Genomic DNA, 21,795 nt, shown 5'->3' on the forward strand with positions numbered 1-21,795 from the left:
ACACATTCTCCAAAACTGAATGGACACAGACAGCTGGAGACGTAATTGTGGACAGAGCAGGTGAACTCCTGTTTATAATATAATAGTGTGAGTGCGGCACTGTGCTGATGCACGTCATTAGAACATTAAAAAATATTTGTTGAGAACAGGCCATTCAGACCAACAAAGCTAACTAATCCTATCCACTTAATTCCTCCATTCCTTCATTTTATTTAAAATAGCCTTTCAAGGTACCCAGTACCTCTGTGCAACTATACACATAATATCAAACAGTCCAATATATAAACAAAATTAATGAGAACAACACAAGGCAATATTAAAAAGGTAGATTTTAAGTCTAGTTTTAAAAACAGAAAATGAGGTACAGATTTACTGCACAGAGCTCCAAAGGCAGGGCATTCCATAGCCATGGCCCTGATACACAAAATGCCCTGTCGCCCATTGTGCACAATCTGCACAGTGGATGGTTAATAGTAACGAGTCAGAAGACTAAAATGTATGTGATGGAGTATATGGATAGAATAAATAAGACAATTAAGGTGGGGCTAGACATTGAAGAGTCTTAAAAACTAAAAGGAGTTTATATTGAATATGAAAGGAAACCAATGTAATTTTAGAAGTGTAGTAGTTATATGCTCCCAGGGTTTTAAGTGGGTAGCCATTCTTGCCACTGAGTGTTGTACATATTGTACAGCAGGGATACCAAACAACACTGCATTGTAATAGTCCAGTTGTGAGGTTTAATTCTGAAGGTCATTAAAGTTATACTGTCTACCGTAGTACTTGGTAACTTACCCCATGAGTCTATGATTCTTTGTGTGAAGACAAACTTCCTAATGTTTGTGTGAAATTTACCCTTAACAAGTTTCCAACTGTGTCCCTGTGATCATGTTGATCTCTTTAAAATCTTGAATCCACTGTACTAATTCCTTTAACAATTTTGAACACTTCAGTCATGTTACCTCTTAATCTGCTTTTGCTTAAACTGAAAAGGCTCAGCTCTTTTAATCTTTCCTCATAATTCATCCCATGTAGTCCTAGGATCAGCCTACTTGTTCTTCATTGGACTTTTTCTAGCACTTCTATGTCTTTTTTGATTCCCGAAGACCAAAACTGCATACAAGAACTCCAGATGAGGCCTCACCAGTGCGTTATAAAGCTTAAGCATAAACTCCTTGGACTTGTACTCTACACATTGTGCTATATAACGTAACATTCTGTTTGCTTTCTTAATGGCTTCTGAACACTGTCTGGCAGTTGACAGCGTTGAGTCCACTATGACTCCTAAATCCTTCTCATAAGGTGTACTTTCAAGATTCAGACCACTCATTGTGTAATCAAACTTGAAGTATTACACATTGGAAGTAAAAATGTTATTACTAACTTATTTAATTTTATCTGCCACAAATCTTCCCAAACCTGTATGTTGTCCATGTCCCTCTGTAATGATTCAAAGGATTCTAGATTATCTGCCAATCCACCTATCTTGGTATCATCTGCACGTTTAACCATCTTACTTACTTCAACCAATTCTGACGGGGTTCCTCACACCACAACCCTCTGCTTCCTGTTTTTAGCCAATTCTGTGGCCAACTGCACAATACACCCTGAATTCCCACTTTCTTTTAGTATGTTGCCCAAGCTCTCATGTGGCACCTTATCAAATGCTTTCTGAAAGTTCAGATAAATAATATCATATGCACCACTCTGATTGCATCCTTTTGTTGCTTCCTCATAGAATTCCAGCATGTTAGTTAAACATGACCTCCCTCTTTCTGAACCCATGTTGACTGTTCAATAAAACTCTTTTTAATGAGAAGTGTTGCTCAACCTCATCCTTAATAATGTCTTGATGCACATTAAGCTTACTGGCCTACAGTTGCTTGGTTCTGCCTGATCACCCTCTTTTATAACAAGATATTTGCCATTTTTTATTCCCTCAGAACTTCCCCTGTGCGGAGTGAGTTCCTAAAAATGTGTGTCAAGGGTTTATATACAGTATGTACTTGCTAACCTTGAGGACAAATATTATCTGGTCCTGGTGATTTGTTTGATTTTAGCCTATTTAATCTAAGCAGTACTTCTCTTATTGCAATTTCCAAATCACTCAGAACCTCCTGAGTAGTCCTTGTTACTGCTGAGAGGATATCTACTTCCTCACATGGGAAAACCTCAGAAAAATGCGAGTTTAGAGCATCTGCTACTTCACTGTCTATACTTTTTAATTCCCCTTTATTATTACTGATGCACTTCACCTCCTACTTGACTTTTCTTTTACTACTAAAATACTAAAAGAATCTCCTTGGGTCGTCTTTCGCCTAATCTGCAATACAGTATTCCTCTCTAACTGCTTTTTAGCCTTCCAAATACCTTTCTTAATGTTTGCCCTTATGTTCTCAAACACCCTCCGATTCTCACTGGAGTTATTAATCTTATACACCATATACAGCTGTTTTTTTTTCCTTTGCAGCTTCTTTTCCAACTTATTATTAACCCACTGTAGAGTTTTTAAAATTTTCATACTAATTCCAAGTTTAGGTATGTACGTGTCCTGCATTACATGTGAAACATTTTTGAACTTGTTCCACTGCTCCTCAACTGTCTCCACAACTAAAAGCTTCCTCCTCAGACTTTACAGCATCTGTTCAAAATTTGCCCTACCAAAGTTAAACTTAACAGTTTTAGTGTTGTATCCACACTCTTCCAAAATACTGAGAATTGTATTATATTATGGTCTCTGAACCCTAGTGGTTCAATCACCTCTACATCTTCAATTTGATCGCGATTGTTCAAAAATACTAAATCCAGACCGACTTTCCCCTCTATTGCTGCTTTAACACAATGTGTTAAAAATAGTCTCTCAGTACATTTAAAAACTCCTTCTCTTATACTCTATTTGCAAAGTTAGCCCAGTTAATATTAGTCCCTCATGAATATAATATTCCCCTGGAAACTTGTGTTTTTAATATTATTTAAAAGATTCACATTGAAGTTTCTGTTTGCAATGGGCAGTCTATAACACACTCCTAAAATAAGGCCTCTATCTCTATCTAATGTTTCCAGCCAAAACCAGACTTCCTCACTAAGATGTGGCTCATCATCCACCTGAAGAAGTCATGCATTTAAATTCTGTTTAACATAAACACCGTCCCCCCCACCAACCTTTTCTGTTCTGTCTATCCTTTCTAAAAAATGTTTAGCCCTCTATGTTATACTCACTCCCATCTTTGTTATTGCTATAATATAATTATGCTTAGCTACAGACAACTCCAACTCACTTGTTTTATTTTTGAGACTCCTACCGTTCAGGCGAGATATTTTTAAAGGGTTAAATATTTTACTTTGAACTAGAATTCAAATTACTTTGCATATTTGTTTTTACACCACTGTTTGTCTCCTCATGTACAGTTCTAAATCTGGCCTGACCTAAACTTCCTGCCCTCCTGTTCCCTAGCTTAAATAATCTTTGACTAACCTAATCATATTCTTCCCCAACACTTGGTGTCTTTCTTGTTCCAAAAAAAAAAAAAAAGTAAAAAACACCTATAATGGTGGAAAAGGTCACACATAAACCTATACCCTTCTATCCTAAAACCAAGATATGAGCAACGCATTAAGTTTTGTAATCTTCTCAGTCTTATCTGGACTGGTGCATGGCACAGGCAAAACTTCAGAGAAGACTAACTTGTCAGTTCTGCTCCTTAGCTTAGCACCTAACTCTTTAAATTAGGATTTCAGAACTGACAGTCTCCCCTTATGCATGCCATTCTTTCAACTTGGATAACGAAAACTTGATGTAACAAAGCTCCAATCAAGGACCTATCAACCCTACCCAGAGTCTTCAGAGTAATGGTCTTACTCCACAAGGCTGTGAAAACTGTTTGACACTTCCAATTCTGGGGTTGATGCCCCCGGACAGTTTGCCTTGCCCCTACGTCTGACTGTAAATACCCCCCATAAATCTCTGTGTAGTTTGGAGTTTCCTCATGCGGCACCTTAGGGGATGCACTCCATTTCCATAAAAGACACCTGGGCCAGGTCCCTCAATTCTCTGCTACAAAGGGCCAGTCAATTACTTCTCCAGGTCAGCAACTCTGAGCTTGAGGTGCTGAATCAGCTGGCATATCCTGCAGACATAGCCTTCAAGGAAGACTGACTCATCCAAGTTATTCTACCAAAAGTCCAACATCAAACAGGACTTTCAATTTTACTTGCCTCATTTTAAAAATTTGGATCATTAAACTGCTCAACCTGTTTATGTTAAATTTATTTAATTTACGAATAATATCAGATTAAAGAACTACTGCAGTTATTTAACACCTGCTGGAACCTTAAGCTCCTGTAATCTTCTTCTTCTTTCCCGCTGCTCCCGTTAGTTGTTGCCACAGCAGATCATCTTTTTCCACATCTTCCTATCCTCTGCATCTTGCTCTGTTACTCTCCCCCAAATCGTTCCACGTACGCACACTACCTTTCTCTTTGAACACGTCCATGTAAAGGATGCCTGTCTATTGTAGGATATGCTCACTCACGTGTATCCACATTATGTAAGGTTTGTGGTTTTGGACAGTGGAAGGGAACTGGAAAATTACTAAAAAGGCCATTCAGACATGGCATTAACTTCACATGAATTTTCTGGAAACTGAATTCAAACCCCAGGACCTGTAAAACAGTATACCTAACCCACATCAGTGAACGTGGGGAGAAGATGAACTCAGAGGTATAAGACAGAACACCTAACACCCTGCAATACTGTGCTACCCAGCACTGAACACAGACACTGATCAACTGAGACAAAAAATAAAAACTAAAGAAAATAATCAGATCTCTACTTATTTTCTCCATAAATCCCCAGAGTAAAAAAACAAGTTTCTTAAAATTGGCAATTGTGGGGATGGACCAACTTGAAGTCTCAGAATGATATAACTGGCTATAGTACAAGTGCGACAAGAATAGCATGACTGAAAATATCATACCAACAAAAGGTTCCACAATAAATTAAGAATCAAAAAGGAAATATAAATTGTAAACAGAGCACATATGGCTTCCAGGTGAAAGCTGAGAAGACAGACAGCAGAAAAAAATGGCAGCCTAAGGCAAAGAAAATGTCATTTGAAGCTTACATCCTTTTTTTAGAAAAAATCCTACTGTTGTTTTGCCTGAAAGCAGATATTGATATTTTTATAAACGTGGAACAGGAACAGTTTATGTATAAGTTGTCATATTTCAATGGATGAAATTTACCACTTTACTGCTAGTGTTACAATATACTGAATAATAACACAGTAATGTTCTGATATTCCTTTAGCTGTCCAGTCTCTACACGTTTTATTATTTAACACTGATTTTACACAGGGACAACATTTTTTATCTGTCTAACCATTTTCTGAACTGGTTAGTTAAATAAAGGGCAGCAGAGTCCTAAGCACCATTCCATCACAGAGCACAATTGCTTACGCGCCAGGCCAGCTTTGAGTCAACCAACACATCTAACCCACAAGTGCTTACTGTAAATGGGGAATGCTGAGCTAGCTCAAGAAAAGCAAAGTACAAACTCCACATAGGCGGTGTTGAGGAAGAGATAATTACCAAGACACCAGTAATAACCAAATTGAATTTTTGAAAGTTTAGTCTTTTGCCTTGCTTCCAGAGATCTGTAAATACTACATTTTCCTTTTCCTCTGAGACTCATTATGTGTCTCTCGATCTGGTGTAGCTGTAACAACAGCTGAGCCCATGAGAAGAGTGCCTTCATTGTAAAGCTCCTTTTGCTTGAATGCTAAATCCATTTTACATTCATAATAGTCCCTCAAAATCAGACAAGTAAGCAATAAAGCATTTGGCACCAAAAATCCACAGTGTTTGCTGGCTTTACAGATACATTGAATGCCAATAAATTCTGAATTCATTCGGCTTTTGGCAAAAAGAATGGGAAGCTCGAATAAAATGCCACATTCAGATGTTCCCTTTGGCCACAACAGAGTACCAGTACAGTAAATCCGAAGACATTTCATTTTATTTAGTCCTTTCATTTGGGTGGCACAGTTTTTAGTTCTATAAGAAACAAACATCTGAATTCTCTAAACTTCTTCTCATAACCTCAAAAACATGCTGGTTACGTTAACCAGTGATTACAAATTGGTCCAGTGTCAGTGCAGGTATAGGTGTGTGAGTAGGAGCTATGATGGGCTGATGATGTTTCCTTCTTCATGTCCAAAGCTGCCGAGATAGACTCCATCCACCCTTGACATTGAATTAGATTAAGGGGTTTAAGCATGTTACATTATATTAGTGCCCCCCCATCAGTCTTCTAAATGCTATGAACTAGGAGTCCCAAACAGTTCAAAAAATTCCCACTAGGGGGGAATTTACTGTCAAACCCCAGCTAGATGAATGGCAAACCATTTCTTTATAAAATAAAAAGTTTAATTTCCCAGAAATGCACTGATGCACAAAAGAAAGCTCCTTGGAACACAAAAGTCAAAAGGAATTGCCTGTAACAATAAAGTCAATCTAATGTGAACAAAGTACTAATGTAAAATCCAAGGTGAAATCAAAAAACAGAGAAAAATGGTCAGAAATCCAGAAAATCAAACTAGAACAAGAAAATTCACAAAAAGCACCAGAACTCATCAATTCCTAGCACATCTGATATAAGCTGCCAGGAACTGTAGGAAACCCTTGCCTTTACAGAGCCGAAGGCTGTTCCTGGCAGTGATGGGCAGGTGTTCCACCCACAAAACACAAGGCACATAATACTGTATAGGCATGGCTACTGTGGTCTAGAGAGCAAAAACAAACCTAAAGTGATAAATCTTGGGGCGCCAACCCAGTTGCCCAGGTTTAATCGTGGTAAGCAGAAAACAAAACAAATGCTCTGTGGCATGGAAATTAAATCAAAGCATGCAAAAATAGGGAGCCAGTTAAGGGCTTATGGAATTGATTTCTTTGGTGAAGGCCACAGATAAGAGCTCTGTCCTGAGTTGTGCTCTGATCACAGAGTGACGCCTCTTTCTGGCAACCCCGTGATTTATAGGTGAGATTGGGAGATGTGGAGTCAGCTGCCCTCATTGGGCATCTTCTTGGCACTGTGAAGGGAATGGAAAAGGACTTGATTAGTGCCAGCGTCCTCTCTTATCCCAGAGTGGTATTATATTACCTCAGATGAGCCCAGAGAACGATCCCCTGACACTCACACGTGACAATGCATAGACAAAATCAAATGCAACGACCAATTTAAATAAACAAAAGAAGCAAAAATGAACGAATGAACAAATGAACAAGACAGAAAACAAAGATTTGAACCCCAGCCTATAGAGGAGCCCTGACATAACTTCATTTAAATTAGTTTAGTGTTATGTTTTAAGGGTCATAGGAGCCTGGAACCTATTCTGGCAGCAGCAGACACAAAGCAGCAACCAACCCCAGACAAGATGTAAGCCCAATATAACACACACACACAGCTAATTTAGTCACCCCATGCCAGGTTGTTGCCCATTTAGAGCTTCTCTACATATCTGCATGCGTTTTCTCCCCACATTCACAAAGATGTGGAGGTCACATTAACTGAGGTGGGCGTCTGTGTGAATGTGCTCTATGATGGCCTGTACCCTGTCCCTTGCTGTTTCCTACATTTTGCCCACTGCTGCTAGGATAGGGTCTTGCCTCCCACAACCTAAATTGGATTACGTGGGTTTGAAAATGTCTATGTGCAATGCAAAGACCCCAAAGGTACCCTTCTATTTTAATACTAGTTTTATCTATACAAATGTACCAGTGTTTTGTGTGTGATTATAAATCTACCTTAAAATTACATCATTTGAAAGTCCCCCCTTGTGTGCAGGACACCTTGTAAGAAAAACTGCAATGGATGCCTTCTATAAATGATTTCATAGCACCTAGATTTTAATCGCTGCTCTGCTTGATGTGCGCAGAACCATAATTTTAAAAAGTTATTTTCCCACGATAAACAAATCTCTTGAAATCAAGAACTCGCATCATCCTACACATAAATCTTTGATGACATATCAACAGTTGCAAGCATCTACAAGCACCAAGACTGTCCTGTAGGACTTAACATAATAAAGGTTGTATGTTTAACAAACTTATCAAAGCACACTGCCAACGTTTGCAGCAATGAGTTAAAACAGACTTGGCAAATTATTAATTTCTTTGCTGAACCCTCCTTCTCCTATTCAGTCGATGCAGAGAGCTGAAAAATATCTTGGAGCCAATGCAGAAGCAAATCCGTGGGCTCGGTAAGCCAGTCCACCTTAGAGCAATTTGACACACACACACACACACACAGGTCCAATTCAGAACTGTCACTTAACTTGAAATAAAACATCTGTTGGAATGTGGGAGAAAAGCAGAATAACCAAAGAAAGCTCACGCCTATATGAGCAGGACATGTGGCTACACACAGTGCATGAACCAAGATTTGGATCATAGACAGTGGAGATGAGATGTTAGGAATCAACCCATTGTATTACTTCATAATAATGTAATGATTTGTAACTTAATTAACACTAAAATATGACAATTAAAATAAGTCATTCCCATGCTAGTCAAACAGAACTAAATGCTTTAGAAAAAAAGGTGAAGAATATTCTAGCCCTTCACTCCATCTGATTTCTTAGGTTTAAAGTTGACTCAAAATAGCCTCATCATGCATGGCTGCACCCTGCACTGGATTTGAAGATGGATGCATTAACTTAATTGCACAGAAATATAAATCAGATGTAAAAATGAAAAGCAAAGTGCAACAACCTGCAGAGTGAAAGGTGCGTGATCTGCATTTAAGAGGTTAAATCAAGGAAACCTGCTGCCTCCAGTGCCTACCATCGAATGCTGTTCAGGAACTTGCTATCATCTCTTTGCAACAGTTGTACTTGCTTTTTTTCTTTGTCACATTCTATCACCACTTTTCCAATACCAATCATCACTGGCAGGAACTCTAAAAAGAAAAAAAATCAAAAGGTGTTACTTGTTCACTTATTACATCAAAATGTATGCAACCAGATATTTCTAGACTTGCACACATCACACATGAAAGATATGGAAGAAGTGGCTGCTCTTTTTGGCACTCTTAATCATTCTCAATTTTTTAATTGGCAAGACATTGCACTTCCTTCCCACTTTTTTGATATTTGCAAATAAGCAACTGAAGTCATCTCTTCCTTGAGTGTTCGCACTCCGTCTGCACTCTAATGTCATTGTAGCTGATGGAAACCTAACCACGTGTTTAAAAATGGCACCAGAGAGAAACACCTGCTTAATGGCAGTCTGAGAGAGTGTGTCTGTGCGTCAGTCCTAATACTGGGGCCTGCTGATGGGTTCCAGCCCAAGCACCTTTAACCTGACATAAAGCATTAATGTTTTCCTTGTAATAAAAATGTCTCAGTGGAGTCCCAATTGAAAAGTGGTTTAAGCTGGCTTCATGGACAGATTCAGGTATAGATGTCTGTAGCTTCATACTAAATACTTTTCCTTCTCATAGTAATAACTGAGTCATTTTCTGAATGACCATTGCTATCATGAGCTGGGAAAAATTTACAGGTGTGGCGGGAATTAAAACCGAGTAGAAATAATTGTTATACTTGTCAGGAACAAGAATGGATGATGGATTAGGCGAGGTTGTGATACGAGCAGGCTACAACTGGCAAGACTTCAGGGTGAAGGCCTGGCTGAAAAGTATAGCCTAACCGGCTGCTGTTAATTACTTTTCAAAACTCAAGGGCTTATGCCAGATTGTTTTCAAAAGGATCTAAAGCTTGCCAAGTAATTTCAATTAGTCACCACTGTATTGTAACAAAATCTACTTTTTTCTTATTTTATAGTATACTAGCAAAATACCCGCGCTTCGCAGCGGAGAAGTAGTGTGTTAAAGAGGTTATGAAAAAAAAAGGAAACATTTTAAAAATAACGTAACATGATTGTCAATGTAATTGTGTTGTCATTGTTATGAGTGTTGCTGTGTTTTATATATATAAAATACACACACACACACACACACATATAAACATATATATACATATACACATATATATACATATCTACATATATATATATATATATATATATACATATACACATCCACATATCAACATATATATATACACATATATACACACACACACGCTTTGTGGGTGATGATTGTTTTAGTCTTTTTATCTTTATTTTATTTTATTGTAGAATCAACTCCTATCTGCGCACAGCAGGGCAGCCGTGGGCGGATGCGTATGGTGTATTCACTCCATGTTATCGTGCATTGCGCTGTCAGTGTTATTTTGATAAAAGAATTTGAACAACATATAAGAAGCGTATAAATTATTAAACAGTAAAACATTAACATTTAAGAAGTAAAGTTACATTAAGTACTACTGCAGTGCCTTCGGGTATACCTCATTTTTTGTTTGCCCATTACATGCTTAAATGTATACATTTTTTGGTGCACCTACCCGAGAACACGCGACATATAACCGAGCGTGGGAGAAGCATGGATTTTAAACACGCGTTGAGTTCATCTGCTGGTCTCCCTCGTGGAATAACTGGTAATGTTTGACTAAAATCTACAGCGAGTAAAACGACATTACCTCCTATTTTTTTTTTACGATCTCTGAGATCTTGCTTTTTTCGGTTCAAGGCTTCATAAGCTCTTTTATGTTGTATGGTGTACTTATCCCAAACCATCATGTTTGAATGTTGCAAGACTTTCGCCTTGTATGTAGATCGGGGTAATTACATTCATTGCATTCCTAGTCTGAATCACAATCTGATTGTATGGGTGGTTACCTGGCACTGTAGGGTTGCCACCCGTCCTTTAAAATACGGAATCGTGCCGCGTTTGAGAATGAAATTGCGCGTCCCGTTTTGAATCAATACTGGACGGGATTTATCCCGTATTTTTTTTATCATTTTTTTTTTAAAGCAGCGTCTCATGCAAATCATCCCACACGCATTTTATGAAGATGCCTCCTTTCCTACTTTTGATTGGGTAATACTTAGATAGATAGATAGATAGATAGATAGATAGATAGATAGATAGATAGATAGATAGATAGATAGATAGATAGATAGATAGATAGATAGATAGATAGATAGATAGATAGATAGATAGATAGATAGATAGATACTTGATGTCATCGTTAGTTTGATTGGTGTTTTTAACTGTCCAGTGAGGAGGGCGTGTCTTTTAAGTAGAGTGTGCAAAGTGTTGGCACTGAGATGTGGCGTCAGCGCCATAGTTGAAGCCCCTAACGTTGCGGTCAGCAAGTTGGCTAACATCCGCCATGTGCCGTCTTTCAGTTGCGAGAAGCAGATCATAGAATGGTTGAAACTGTTGCCCCTAACGTTGCGCCACGGCGTGTGGTTCGTTTATACCTTGTGTCTTCTCATTAAACTTTTATCTCGCGAATATGTTATTGCAATCCGCAGCGGGAGCGTTTCTATAAACTTAATTTAAACTTACGTTTTACACCGTGCTTTGTTTCCCTTATGAACATGCTTGTATGCTTAACTCTTCCCCTACTTCGTTCTTTTATCTCGCGAATATGTTATTGCAATCCTTAACGGGAGCGTTTCAATAAACTGATTGAAAATAGTTTTGCATTTACCTTTTTAGTAAAAGGCGAGCTTTTAAGCCTGAGAAATCACCCCGTAAATGCACACGTTTAATTGGACATGTGTTAATATGTATGGTTACACAGTATTAAAAGACAGTGAACAACGTCAGTTACCTTTGTTCCCGCGTTTGATAAAAGGTGAGCTTTTAAGCCTGAGAAATCACCCCGTAAATGCACACGTTTAATTGCACATGTGTTAATATGTATGCTTACACAGTATTAAAAGACAGTCAAAAATTAACGTCATTTACCTTCGTTCCCGCGTGTGACTCGTGCTGTAAATCTCTTCCTTGTTTTTAGTTCACGTGATTACGTAGGAGGCGTGATGACGCGATACGTGACTCCGCCTCCTCCATTACAGTGTATGGACAAAAAATATGTTCCAGTTATGACCATTACGCTTTGAATTTCGAAATGAAACCTGCCTAACTTTTGTAAGTAAGCTGTAAGGAATGAGCCTGCCAAATTTCAGCCTTCCACCTACACGGGAAGTTGGAGAATTAGTGATGAGTGAGTCAGTCAGTCAGTGAGTGAGTGAGTGAGTCAGTCAGTCAGTGAGGGCTTTGCCTTTTATTATTATAGATTCCATGTTTGCTGATGGCGTTCAGAAACAACCACATTTAACATACTAATCAGACACAAAACACAAGTAATTCCAAAACAGAGAACACACTGCTGAATATTTTTTGATAGAAAGGAGGTTAACAATGCTGTCTAAACTTTAGAGACCTGGGGTTTAAACACTGGCTTATGACTGCTTGTGTGAAGCCTGTTCATTGTCTTTATGTCGGCGTGCTTTTCCTTCAAGGTACTCGGGTTTAGTCTTATAGCCCACACACAAGTATGTTAGATTCATGTGCCACTGTAAAATGATCCACTGTGTGTGTGTACCCTATGATTGACTAAAATCACATGAAGGGTGGGCTACTTCTGCTAGGAATGTTTGTAATGATTTGGGGGTGGGGGGGTTGTTATTGATTTTGCACATTATGGCATCTATACTAACATTTTTCATGTTATTTTATGTTTACTTTATTATTGTTTTAGTTTCCCATCACCATTTTGTTACGCGCAACCGCCTCCATTGTGTTTTCATTTAGTTTACAGCGGCTATGTTGTAGTTTACAATGCATCTCCATTGAGACCACGCGATTCCCAGTGATCGAGCATCGTGACATCAGCATCCCATGGGTATATAAGATGGTGGCACACTTCTCTTGAAGTCTAAAGTTTTAGATTACAAATAAAACTTACATGGTACTAGTGAGTGTGTCTTAAGAGGGCAAAGACTCAACAATGATTTTGGTTTATTGGTTTTTCAGGCTTTTGACCGCTGCCTTTTAAAAGGTTTCTAAAGCCCAGTTCCTACCAAGTAAAATGGACGGTCTTTCTCCACTACAGCAGCATAAGATATTAAAGCGTAGGGAATAAATGAATGAAAAAATTAGGTCAGGTGACCAGAAGTGTATTTTTTTTTCTCTTTTTAGCAATGTGTTGAAAGAAACAGCATTGGGAATAACAGTGAAGAAAGCATCCACCATTTCTGAACACCTGTTGGCGGTTGATCCATTCTCCTCTCACTACTTTTTCACCTCATATCAAAACAACTTCATCGTAATTGTCAACTTTGGCCCATACTGGTTTGCCATTTTTAGAATGGGCTAATCTGGTATTTAGTTTCAGCTAAAGCCTTTAGATATGTCCTGCATTTACATGTCACGTAATTTCATTCTGTATGAAACTGTGTGTTTTAACCACTCAGTTATCGTAGTTCATGTGTCTTTTGACCAGGTGTGTGATTCAGATACGGTCCTCGATCCAGCCTGCACCATGGAAATGATTAGAATCCTGGAGACGGACCCCAAAGTAGGTGGAGTTGGTGGAGATGTTCAGGTGAGTGACAGCTGGTATAACCTACACATAGAATACTCAGCTGGTATTTAGGCATATCAGAATCAGACATCACTTTGTTGGCCAAGTACACTAACAAATATCTTGATAATATTATTGCAACGTACAAGGACAACACAGAGTACAAAGAGATAAATATAAAATGATAAAATATCATAGGGCAATACAAAAAACGAAGAGACAAAGTACGATTAAAATGTCCAGGTAGTCTGGTGTGAAGGTATACACAGATACTGAGTAGAAGCTCAGACCTGATTAGTCAGAATAACTGCATAAGGGAAAAGAAAAACGTTTGGGTGATGTGTTGTTTTAACTTTTACTGCACAAAGGCAGTCTTTTGAATATGTGATGCCCTGTGCGAGTCAGATCAGCAATGATCTTTGCAGCCCACTTCCTTACCCTGGACTCATAAAGGACTCATAAAGGACTCATAAAGGAGTGTGAGGTAAGTTACAAGCTACGATCTTTTCACGGGCTCTGATGATGGCATTGCAGATTGATCTTTGCCTGAACAGAGGCAGCACCAAACCATACAGTTATAGGTCAGAATGAAATTGACGGCTGTGCAGAACTTGACCAATATTGCTTGAGGGAGATTGAATTTCCTCAGCTTACGCAAAGAAAAAAACATTCTCCAATGGACTTTCTTAATAAAACATGTGATGGTATTGCCCACTTAAGGTTCTGTGACAGCACAGTGCCCAGAAACTCAAAAGACCCTGTAATCTCAATGACTGAGCCATTTATAGTGATAGATGAGCAAGTAAAATCTATAATCATCTCTTGAGTTTTCTGAAAGTTAAGGTCAAAATTATTCTGGCTGCACCACAATGATGTCTGTATATGGACTTATTGCTTGAAATGAGGCCTAATAGTGTTATGTCATCTGCAAATGTAAGAAGTTTGACAGATGAATCGCCTGAAGGAACACTCGTATGTATAAAGTGAGAAGAGTAGTGGGGAAAGGACACATTCCTGCAGTGCACCATGACTAAGTGCTGATGGGTCAGACGTGTGTGCCCAACCTCACATTCTGTTTCCTATTTGTAAGATACTGTAGTTTGCAATCCAATGGCAGATTGAACTGGCCAAGTTGATCTGGATGAGTTTCTTACCTAGGAGTTCTTGGATAGTTGTATTGAATGCACAGCTAAACTCCACAAACAAGATCCTCATAAATGCTCCTAACTTATCAAGGTGTTGGTAAATAAAGCTCAGATCTAATTTTATTGTATCATCCACAGACTGGTTGGCTTTGTATGCAAACTGAAATGGGTCCAGGGCGTCTTTTGTGGCATTTTTGAGGTAGCTCAAAATAACCACAGAATTACCGCAGAGGTTAAAGCGACTGGTCTGTAGTTGTTTTGGCCTGTGACCTTTTTTTTTTTTTTGCTAGTGTGAAAAGATGGTGGAGGTCTTGAGGCAGGCAGGAATAGTGCAAAAAACCAGAGATTGGTTGAAAATGTGTGCAAATGCTGTAGGTAACTGGTCTGCACTATGCCTGAGTGTGAAAGGGGAAATAAGGTTTGGGCCTGCAGACTTGTTAATGTTTTTTTGGTTTGAATAAGCTGCACACATCTTTTGCAGTGATGACAGGAGGGGGAAGCAGAGAAGAGGAATGTAGAATAGCAACAATTACACCATCAGGTAGATTTATGTCGCATTGTCTTTCAAAGCAACCATAAAACTGATGTTACTGATTAAAAAGACAGACACAAGATGGAGCACCAAATTACCATGTCTGTCATCCTGGGTGCCAGCATCAAAAGCATATGGCTACTTTGAGATTAGAACTATCAAAAATGATAGGGCAGTTTTAAAAATAAGAGTACAGATGTTCAAAAAACAGAAAGTTATGCTGTGCAATACGTTATAATCGCTACAGCAAGCATTGCAGGTGTAAATATAATGGAGAGTTGTCAAGTGAGGCTGGGATTCCCTTGAGACACCTACACCCACCTGGGACAAGGCCACATGGACCCTGAGAGCTAAGTAATAGGAATTAACTGAATGATAGCCTTACCTTTGAGACGTTATGGCTTGGAAAATTGATCTGACTATTGTAGCTCCTCTTTATTGAAGGATCATAGAAAAAAATATATTTTGTTCACTTTACTGCCTCGAAGTGACTTCAATGTTCAGCTTTACTTAATACAGAAAACAGATTAAATTCAGGTCAGTTATTTTGAAGTTGTACAAAAGGATCATTTGTTAAGAAACTAGTTTAACAAAAATAATTTTATTTACAACAGCTTTTGTATTAAGTTTCTAAGCAGTAATTAAAGCAGTATTCAATTTTTGCTGTTGCCATGTCATATAGAAGCAGTTGTTCAGAAAACACTAGTTTTTCTAGCAAGGTTTTATTTCCTGACATAATACATTTTTAAGTTTTTATTTCATATTCTCAGTATATCCTATTTTTTCAAAACAATGACACATTTATTCATCATTTTTTAAACTTGCTTAGTTCAATACAAGGCCACAGGGAGCCAAAGCCCATCTCCACACTAATAGGCACAAGACAGGATCCAGTCCTGGATAAAGCACCAGTTAGCCTGATATATGATGCCTAAAACAATGAGGCACAATTAAAATTATTCAGTATACCTTAAAAACACACATATGATAGATAGATAGATAGATAGATAGATAGATAGATAGATAGATAGATAGATAGATAGATAGATAGATAGATAGATAGATAGATAGATAGATAGATAGATAGATAGATAGATAAAGTTGACTGGACTGGCTAATCCCATTTAGTTTAGGATGGTACAGTTAGGGCAGTAGGCATCTACTCAAAAAGAACATTTCGAGATATCAATATTTAGTTATAAAACCCCTCACTACAACAGAAAAACTAATTAGAAACATTAACATTAACAATAACATTATAGAAAAAAAAATGAAGTCGAACAGTGTTTTTTATTTGTCAATATTTAATATTAAGCTAACTTACATGCTATGCGCACATTTATATTTACATGTGTGTCATGCTTTCAGGGAAGCCCCATTCCACACAGCAGTGAAACTGTTTCCATCAGTTCTTGAAGTGGGCCTGTACTTCTCAATTTTTTCCTTTTAATTACTGGCACTCTTAGATGCATACCAGCATTTTTTCTTGGTGTTCTGGCTTTCATCATGGTTATCCATTCTGCTGCATCCACCTCCAGCCTCCAGGCGCAGCGCTGGTAACTTAAAAGTGGAACCCACAGGGCGTAAATCACTGCAATATTGTACTTCAGGAAAAGACAAACATATGAAAACTGTAAACATCTAATAATAATAACAATAATATATACTCAAAAATTTCTTATTTTTCTGATTGCCCATTTTAATTCAAAGAAATGCAATTTCCTGCAAACTTACATTTACCTTAATGGGAATGAAGGGGTTAGAGAGAGAGTGAAAAGGGGCAATTTCGCCAGAATATTGGGATACACCCTACTCTTTTCAAAGGATGCCCAGGGATCTTTAATGACCATAGATAGTCAGGACTTCGATTTTACGTCTGAAGGAATTTATGATTCTTACGACACAGTGTGCCCGTTACTACACTGTGGCTTTGGGATCTACACACCACAGGGTAAACACCCCCGATGGCCTCACAAGCACCTCTTCGAACATTAACCAAAGCTTTTCGAAAATGGTCTTCCATCCAAGTACTGGCCGGGCCCATACATACTTAGCTTCAGGTGGATAACCTTTTCTGAAGTGCAGGTGATATGTTTGCTGGAAAGGTGAAGTAACGCCAGGGGTGTAGAATTCTGCGACTAGCTCAAGAGTATCCACAAGCTGGTACAAACCTTTTTTGCTAGTTTTACAAAGCCAGACAAAGTATGGACCAAGGAGGTACCTGTTGTTCATTGTTCAGAAAATGAAAAAGACATGGCCATGTACAACCAAATAATAAAATTCCTGAATTCACATCATGTAGTACATCATTGAGAGAGATAATGCACCACTATTATGTTATTACAGTCGGTTGTTCAATTTTGTCATACTTTTTTGGAGGGAAAACATTAACTTTGGATTTTATTTTGTGAAAAATACAAAGATATCCATTATTTGCTTTGGTATTATTTTGGTGTAAAAGCTGGTATCGATACTGAAGTCAAAATTTTAGTATCAGTATAATACTATATTAGATGGTAAGGTAAATTGTTAATTTGTGCAAAATAACTGAGTGGTAAACATTTAAAGACTAACAGGTTTTGTTTTTCTTTATTCTAGATTTTAAACAAGTATGATTCCTGGATTTCTTTCTTAAGCAGTGTGCGTTACTGGATGGCTTTTAACATTGAGCGAGCCTGCCAGTCTTACTTTGGCTGTGTTCAGTGCATCAGTGGACCCTTAGGGATGTACCGTAACTCACTCCTCCAGCAGTTCCTCGAAAAATGGTACAATCAGACATTCCTCGGAAGTAAATGCAGCTTTGGAGATGACCGTCATCTCACAAACAGAATCCTCAGTTTGGGCTACAAGACCAAATTCACAGCCAGGTCCAAGTGTCAGACAGAGACACCTACCAAATATCTGAGGTGGCTAAACCAACAGACTCGATGGAGTAAGTCCTACTTCCGCGAATGGCTTTACAATGCCTTGTGGTTTCATAAGCACAACCTGTGGATGACCTACGAGTCTGTGGTTATTGGTTTTTTCCCATTTTTCCTGATTTTCACTGTGATCAGTTTATTCTACAGTGGTCGCATTTGGAATATTTTGCTTTTCTTGCTCACTGTGCAGATTGTTGGCATGATCAAGGCCACATATGCTTGCTTTCTTCGTGGAAATATCATAATGATTTTTATGTCTCTTTATTCACTCCTTTACATGACCAGCCTTCTCCCAGCTAAAATTTTTGCTCTTGTTACCATCAACAAAGCCAGCTGGGGCACATCTGGTCGCAGAAAAATTGTGGTCAACTTCATTGGACTCATCCCGGTCTCTATTTGGGCTGCTATCTTACTAGGGGGACTGGCCTACACCATTTATTGGGAAACTCAAGATCCATTCAGTGAAACTGAACAAATTTTCCTTATAGCAGGAGCCATCCTGTATGCCTGCTACTGGATTATGCTTTTAATCCTCTACTTTGCAATTGTAGCAAAACATTGCAATAAGAAAGAAGAGCAGTACAACCTGCCATATGCTGAAACGTAAATAATTGGTGCTATTTGTGACAAGATCTCAATCTTTTTTGGACAATGCAATAAACTCTTCTCAGTCTAAAGCACATACTGTATTAAGGAAGGGAGAAACAACTTGGCCTTAATTCATAAACAGAGGGTACTGCTGCAAAATACATGTGAGCAATTTCAAGAGTATAGTGCACAGCACACATGAAGTCCTATGAATTGTAATTAAGAATTAATATAATATTCTCAGCTGATTCTAGCAGAACTGAGAACAAGACACGAACCAACCCTAGGCAGGGCACCCATCTGTGGCAGTAGAAATGTAACATTCAATATTTGAACTTCTTGACGGTGCCTAATTAGTCCTTTCAGAGGCAGTAAACTATAATGATAATTACACTTTTCTCTGAACTGTGTGTTCATCAATGACATCAGATTGCCCTTTTATGAAACAGATAGGAAATCACTTCAGAGCGCTTAAACATATTTGATTAACAAATTACTATAGAACGGAAGAGTCATCTTCTGGCACCAAACATTGGTTTTTAAATTCTAAAAACAGCATGCATCTTTCAGTCTTTCCAGACATTTTTATCAACTATTCATAAAATGCTGAATGACACCTGACCTCTATAGTTTCACTAACTGCTTGAAACTTCAGCTGATTAACTGTCCACGCCATTCAGATGTTTGCAAATTCTCCATTCATCCACAAAAGTCATCCTAGATCAAATACCAATTTAACACAATACATATAAAAAACAAAGTTTGAAGTGGAACACCAATTACTAGTAAATCACTGGACTACACACGGGGGTCAATTCTCAACTCCTCCTTTTCGTGTACAGTTTCACAGGGATTCTAGCATATCCTAGATGCATCAGGCACAACTAACAATGAACATGATACCAAACCATCTTAGGGAATGAACTTAAAAAGCTCATCTCCTTCAAGTCAATTTATCCATCCATTTTCTTGGTTATAAGGAACCAAAGCATGTCCTGGACGTTTTTGGCATAAGGAGAAGCAGCCAAAATTTTTAAACCAAAATTAACTGACAATACACATCTCTGGAAGATTTTTGCCTGTGTTTGGGTGGGTGATGCTTCCTCCATGAAAATATACAAACTGCAATAGTGGTTTACCAGTGCAGTGCCACTGTGTTGCTTGAGTTCATGATTAATTCAGTTAAGTGAACTACAGCATTACAGGCCCAATACAAACTTAATTCATTAATTTTCTGATGCTTCTTTGTCCGTTGTGTTGCCATGGTGGGCCAGTTTTTGCTGGTAGCATTGAGAGCAAGACATATTTGAGCCCTGGATTGGATGCCAGTGCATTGTAGGACTCACAAAATAACCAGAATGGTAAATGAGCCAAGAACTGTGAGGAAGTGGTACTAACCACTGTGTCGCCTCAAGAAAAAGAGAGAATATTTTAAAATACAACCATTTGCATACAATTGTACAAGCCATGACTATTTTGTATTATACTAAGTTTTAGTGAAATTACATCAGTTTTCAGAAGAACAGAAGTTCTGAGTCTAAGGCGTGCAATATCTCTTGCAATTTCCCAGTGGAGAAGTGCAGTATAATTGATTGAAATCTGAATGGTGCCCTTTCTTTTTCCAGTAATGCCCCAAGTGTAACTGCATCAGCCCATTAAGTGACAGAAACTGTTGAACTCTTTTAACATTATTATACATATTTTACTTATTTCATAAGTGTTTGTTAATAACTATGTTGCATTTTTGTATTTTCTATGCTGATATTTTGTATTTATTTTTTTGATGAAACCATCTTGAGAATTATCTTGCTAATTGAGCCTTTACTATTTAGCTACACGGACCACACTTGTAGTCATTTTACCAGGCTTTGGAACATCGTAGCCACAACGGTATCTCAGGACTCAATCAGGATTTTAAAACAGTAACCTCATCACAAGTGATCTTTGCCTTTATATTACTTTTTGAATACTGTATTATATAGCCAGTGTAAAGTCAGTAAATAGTCAGTGTGACATTTTAGAAAAGAAAAAAAAAACAGATTTTTAAGATACCCAACCTAAATGCTGACCTGTTGCTAAATGCTAACCAGAAGAATGTGGCACATTCGACTGGTTACATGCAAACTGGTGACAAATTTCTAAATGTATTGTCTGATTGTGTATAAATAACATTGGTAAAGTGTGTTAGAAACTAGCATCAAACTGTTTAAGACAAATACTTGAGGACAAAACTTCAGCCAGCTAAAATAAAAAAATGTATAATGTGAAAAAAGTAAAAAATTACATGAATGCATGCAAATTAAAGGGAACCCATTTAACACAGCCTTCTGGGAAGTTAAACGAACTATTGAAAAGCCAAAGTTTCAATTGTTTTAATTTCTGTGCACTGGGGCTACAGCAACATCAAGCACTAAACAAGGATCTAAGAGAAAATGCTGCTAATTAGGAGTCACTATGGTGAGAACAGTGTTTATATTTCTGACTGTGTTATTCTGGGTCAGCAAGTGAGGCTGCGTGTGTGAGAATGTATGAGTTTGTGTGTAAACATGCATTTCTTTCTTTTAGATTAATGGACATGCATGTTTTGTATTTTACTTAGAAGTATCTTAACACGTACAAAAGGGATAAAACAGGTCGCAAGCACTGTACATTGTCCTTTTGTCTAATGTATACCATGTCAGATGACTAATTTGCATGGTCAGTGGGAGCAGTATGTTTTTAACAATGTCTAAATATGTTTGCTAATATGCCTTGTACCATTCTTTTCTGACTAAAGTGAATGGTGCTATAAAATTATGGAAGCCAGCAACGTTTCTATTTACAAAATAAATATTTTTTACTAAACATGTTTTTTTCTTCTTCTTATTTCACATTTCATGAAAGAGGTATTCCTACCAATTTTTCTGAACCCACTTTTTCCATTACATGGCCATGAGGAACAGAAAAGTAACCTTACAGCACAATACAAGGACAAACCCAGGCCATTGCAGGGTGCAGCAATGCTCACATGCTTTTACTATGCCAATATTCATCCTTACATGCACGTCGTCTTGGATGCAGAAGGACACTGAAAAAAAAAAAATAAAAATCAACATAGATAATGCTTGAGTTGA

General features: G+C 38.0%; 1 protein-coding gene across 1 annotated transcript in view; it reads left to right on the forward strand.

Annotated features, from left to right (window-relative positions):
* The window catches only part of has3 (hyaluronan synthase 3), a 28,389-nt gene extending 6,863 nt beyond the window's left edge, over positions 1-21,526 (forward strand). The window contains exons 3-4 of the mRNA XM_028810123.2: positions 13,416-13,517; positions 17,772-21,526. Coding sequence (XP_028665956.2) covers positions 13,416-13,517; positions 17,772-18,701 — 1,032 coding nt within the window. The 3' untranslated portion in view covers positions 18,702-21,526. The remainder of the gene's footprint in view (positions 1-13,415; positions 13,518-17,771) is intronic.
* Positions 21,527-21,795: the final 269 nt, after the last annotated feature.

Source organism: Erpetoichthys calabaricus, chromosome 9 (assembly GCF_900747795.2).
Source record: "Erpetoichthys calabaricus chromosome 9, fErpCal1.3, whole genome shotgun sequence".
Taxonomy (NCBI): Eukaryota; Metazoa; Chordata; class Cladistia; order Polypteriformes; family Polypteridae; genus Erpetoichthys; species Erpetoichthys calabaricus.